Here is a 4,681-nt window from a genome sequence, read left to right on the forward strand (position 1 = left end):
GTCCGGGCTGGATTAGAACCCGCCACCTTAGGTGTATATGGCTGGCACCTTAGCCACTTGAGCCACAGGCGCTGAGCCTGCTCTTAAACTTTGTTGAGTAGGACCAGAGCTGCATTTCATCTAGGGCTATTTTTGTTTTATTCCTGAGGCAGTCCTCTTCTGAGTACAGGCAATCCCCAGGTTACAAACAAGATCGGTTTTGCAGGTTTGTTCTTAAGTTGAATTGCATGCAAGTTGGAACAGGTACATTTACCTATTACCTGTAATAGCCTTCATTCATACATGTGGGTCACATGTCAGTTGGATGTTTGTAATTCAGTGACTTATTCTAATGGCCTTTATTCCTAAGTGTGAGCTGTATATAAGTCAGATGTTTACAACTCAGGGACTGCCTATTCTATATCTGATACCTTATGAATTAAGTTTGACAATTTGACTAGTACTTCTCCCAGCCCTATTTGATAGCAAAGATTATTCCTTTGGATCTTTTCAGGGGGTTCTTTCCCCAGCCTTAATCTGGTTTCCTCCAATTCATACACTTACAACTCTAAGGACACTCAATACAAATCTCTGGAATGTTTACTCTGTATCTTTCTATACTCTGTAATACTTTTCACAATGCCCTGGAAACTCTAGCTACAAGGGCCTTCTCAGACTCCCAACTGTGTTCTTTTCAACACAGAGTCTTCTGACCTGCACCTAGGCTTCCCCTCCCTGAGATGTGGTGCGGAAACTCTATAAGTAGTAAGGTGGCATGTCAGAGTTCACCTTACTTATTTTCCATTTCTCAGGGATTACTGTCCTTTACTACCTTCCAATATTTTGAAAGCCATTTTCTCATATATATTCTCAGTTCCTTAGTTGTTTCGCACATTCAGATAAATTTTCTGTTATTCCATATTGGCTGAAATTGTCTTTGCCATTCTTTTAAAATTGTTTTTTTCCTCATTCTCAGCTTGGATTAGGTTGCTTAGCTAAGGGTATATTTCTCTTGGTTATAGTTACTTTTGTCCTGACAAGCAAACCAACTTTTCAGCTATATTAAGCAGTAAGAAATTTCTCAAGGCCAAAAAAATAGAAGGTAGAATAAAAGGTATATTAAGACCTCTGTCTAGTGAAATACTAGTTGTCTACTCACTCAGGCCTGGTTACATGTGAGAAGAAATGGTGTGATCACTGTAGTAGCAGTTGCTGAGTATAATCATCTGGTCTTCTCCCTGAGTTCTCTGCTATTAGGATCTAGCTGCCCATTAGAAAAGCAATTTAGAGACAAGACAGTCGGAGGCCTAGCATCTCTTGTTTCTTCCTCCATACAACCTAGGCTTGTATGAATGTCTGTCTCTAGGTATATTTAAGAGGAGGAAATCTGGGGCAAGGTATTATTTTTAAAGATGAGTTTACCTAAGACTTCTGCAATAGAGGGCAGTGACAAGATTGGCATGATGCATAGAGCCATGTGGGGATTCTAGACCCTGTCCCTTACATAGTTTCCCACTTGAGTTTGGCTATTCTCCACTTGTCTCCTTTTTTCTGGATAGGTCTGTCTGCAGGTCGGATTTCCCAGGTTATTGTTGGAGATGAGCAGCGCCAATACCTCTTGGTGATTGGACGGGATGTAGATGATGTTCAGTTAGCTCAGCGTTTGGCTCAAGCAAATGAGATTGTCCTGTCTTGGAACTGCTGGAAGCTCTGTGAGCAGTACATGTTTGAAGTGGAAATCATGAGGGAGGATGAAGCTGTGAAGGTAGGAGCTGACCTCATCCACTGCGCATCCTAACAAGCCTTCCTACTGCCCAGGAAAGGGTGCTCATAAAGAGTACTCCATTGGTGTTCACATACTGCCTGACCAAACCAACAACCACTGGAACTACAGTTTGGAGGGAGGCTGGGGATATTCTCCCAGGAAGATAGATAAGACAGAACAGCAAAGCTGGGAAGATGAAGGGTAAACAAGGGAGAGAGTCCTCAGCCCCTCTGGTAAGGGACCCAAGATAATCCAATTGGTCTGTGGGCACAGAATTGAGCAGTTTCTTTTCTGCAGTTAAGAGATATGCGGATCATTGACCCATTTGATTTTGATGAGCATTTTGACAAGTGCCTCGATTATCTGCCACATTACCGTACAAGTGCTGGTAAGTTACTTTGTCCTTTTCTACCTAAGCCCAAAATTTTAGAGATTAATGTTCCACATGGCTAGAGACAATTTTTTTTCTTTTCTCAGAGACTCTAAGAACTGCACTGGAGTTGGATCCAGACTCTGCACTTGAGCAAACACTGCGGAAGCACATTATGAAAAGCCTTTTAAAGAAGGTTATTTCTTAGTTCCTGAGTCTGTAGACTATGTGTTTTTGCAAGCAGGTGTTCATTTATATATGACATCCTCGTTACATTGATCCAGTTCATCTCTTGCTCCACATTGTGATCACAGCAGATTTCCTCATCTGCATCGACACAATTACTGTGATAAATTGTCTTAAACCTTTACTTAGATTTCTCAGTCCTCAAAAGTAGAAGCCAAATTTGTATTTCAGTTTGTCCTTTAAGAACTTAGTTACTATAAGCAAGGTATAGAGTGTATGCTTGGTAAATGTGGTAGATTGATTTTATATATATATATATATAAAATATATGTAAATTCCTTAGTAAGCAATATAATGACAATGAAGTTGAACATGTCAAACTAACTCTTAGGAAATATAAAAACCTGACAAATTTCATCAGCGAATTTGGTTTAAAGTCAACAGTTTTAACTCCAGTTGTACTCTATGCCACTTTAACCTGAATTTTCTTTTAATTTTTTGTCTGACACCCATAAATTATTTTCTCATACTCATCATGAAATGCAGAATTAAAATGCCTGAATGTGATACTGAGAGTTGAAGACACAGGCACAGTAACTCACTGTGTCTTTGTAGATTGATGAAGGCCATCCAGTGGAGTATGTGTCTGAATTCCGTACAGTAACTATGGTTTTGGTCAGCCTAGAGTTTCACAAGACAGCGTGGATGTTGCATTTGTGTCGTCTTATCCAGGAGGCTGCCTTATACATTTCTACAGTCATTGAGAAAGGAGGTGGCCAGCTGAGTCGGATCTTTATGTTTGAGAAAGTAAGTATAAGGAAACTTAATACATCAGCATTAAAAGTGAATGAGGAATAATAGTCTTATATGTTTATCTACAGTTTATCTCCCACATAACACAAGCATAAGTCAGATATCCTATTACTTATTATGTAAACAATCTATTACATATATCACATTAAAACTTCAACTAATATTAGTTAAGGAATGGATGTTCAAGTTAGTTTTCAGGATTACTAAAGCTATAGATGGATATCTACATAACTTCATTAGTCATTATATCTATAGATGGAGAGTAATTTTCAGGTTCCTCTCTGTGGCATTTGTTACTCAGTTCTTATTGAAGAACACTTATGAAAGCGCAAGAAATGTTTTTCTGGTTCTGTTAGTAAATTATAGTTAGTCAGATCTTTCTGAGATAACTGAGAAACTTGTAAAAGAACAGAATCTTAACACTTGACATTATACATGAAGACAATGTGGAAAGTTAGACTTAGCCCAAGGTATACGGCTAAGGCCAGTTGATTGCTTGAGCTCAGGAATTCAAGACCAAACTAAGCAAGAACAAGACCTCATCTCTAATAAAAATAGAAAAACATCTGGGTATTCTGGTGGGTACCTGAAGTCCTAGCTACTCAGGAGGCTGAGACAAGAGGATTGCTTGAACCCAACAGTTTGAGATTGCTGTGAGCTATGATATCATAGCACTCTACCAAGGGCAACAAAGTGAGACTCTGTCTCCAAAAATAAATAAATAAAAGTTAAGTTTTTGAAAAGTTCTTGTGTTTTAAATTTCAGTTCCTTCAAAAGTTAAATCAAGTTGTTTTTTTTTTTAATTTCTATGTTGTTTGATCCAGAATGCCCATTTCATTAATCTTATAGAATCCTGTCTTCCTAACAGAAGACTATTCAGGTTAGGGTCTGGCTTCATTCAGGAGAGTTGTGTTTAGGCAAACCATTTTCCTTCCCCAGGTAAACTTCTGTTTTCTTTGTTTATTATCTATGTCAGCGCTGCATGTTCCTCTGTGTTTTTGGCCTTCCTGGGGATAAGAAGCCAGATGAGTGTGCACAAGCCTTGGAGAGCTCTTTCAGCATCTTCAGCTTCTGCTGGGAGAATCTTGCTGAGACCAAGTGAGGAGGAAGGTGGGGCAGAGAGGAACTTTTTAGGCCACGGGGCTCTTCAGGCAGGGTAGGAGGTAGTAATGAGTAGTTGGGATTGAGGTTATCCAGAATCTGCCTCAGATGGAGGGATCATGCTAAGGAAAGTCAACAAACAAGATCTATTAAGAAATAGCAAGACAAAAATCTGTACTGGATACCTAGGGTAAATAAAGATACATTTCCATCTAATGGGGCAGGAAAAGGGGAGGAATAGAACACATTTAACAATATTTAAGAACACTGCAAAGTAACAAGCAGATATGTAAATTAATATAATACAAGTAGCATACCTGTATGTGGAGAGGATGCAAAACAGACAGGAAAAAAATGTGGAGCAGTTAGCTAGATAGCCAAGACATTACTCAGGAATAAAAACAAAGCAGGAGGAATCACGCTACCAGACCTCAGACTATATACTACAAATCCATAGTGATCAAAAC

General features: G+C 39.0%; 1 protein-coding gene across 1 annotated transcript in view; it reads left to right on the plus strand.

The window, feature by feature from the left end:
- The window catches only part of LOC100952087 (adenylate cyclase type 10-like), a 44,277-nt gene that overhangs the window by 8,801 nt on the left and 30,795 nt on the right, over nucleotides 1–4,681 (plus strand). Inside the window, exons 6-10 of the mRNA XM_023512817.1 lie at nucleotides 1,539–1,744; nucleotides 2,042–2,132; nucleotides 2,222–2,310; nucleotides 2,916–3,107; nucleotides 4,090–4,211. Of these exons, the coding sequence (XP_023368585.1) occupies nucleotides 1,539–1,744; nucleotides 2,042–2,132; nucleotides 2,222–2,310; nucleotides 2,916–3,107; nucleotides 4,090–4,211 (700 nt within the window). The remainder of the gene's footprint in view (nucleotides 1–1,538; nucleotides 1,745–2,041; nucleotides 2,133–2,221; nucleotides 2,311–2,915; nucleotides 3,108–4,089; nucleotides 4,212–4,681) is intronic.

Source organism: Otolemur garnettii, unplaced genomic scaffold, assembly GCF_000181295.1.
Source record: "Otolemur garnettii isolate 467f Iridium unplaced genomic scaffold, OtoGar3 scaffold00031, whole genome shotgun sequence".
Lineage (NCBI taxonomy): Eukaryota > Metazoa > Chordata > Mammalia > Primates > Galagidae > Otolemur > Otolemur garnettii.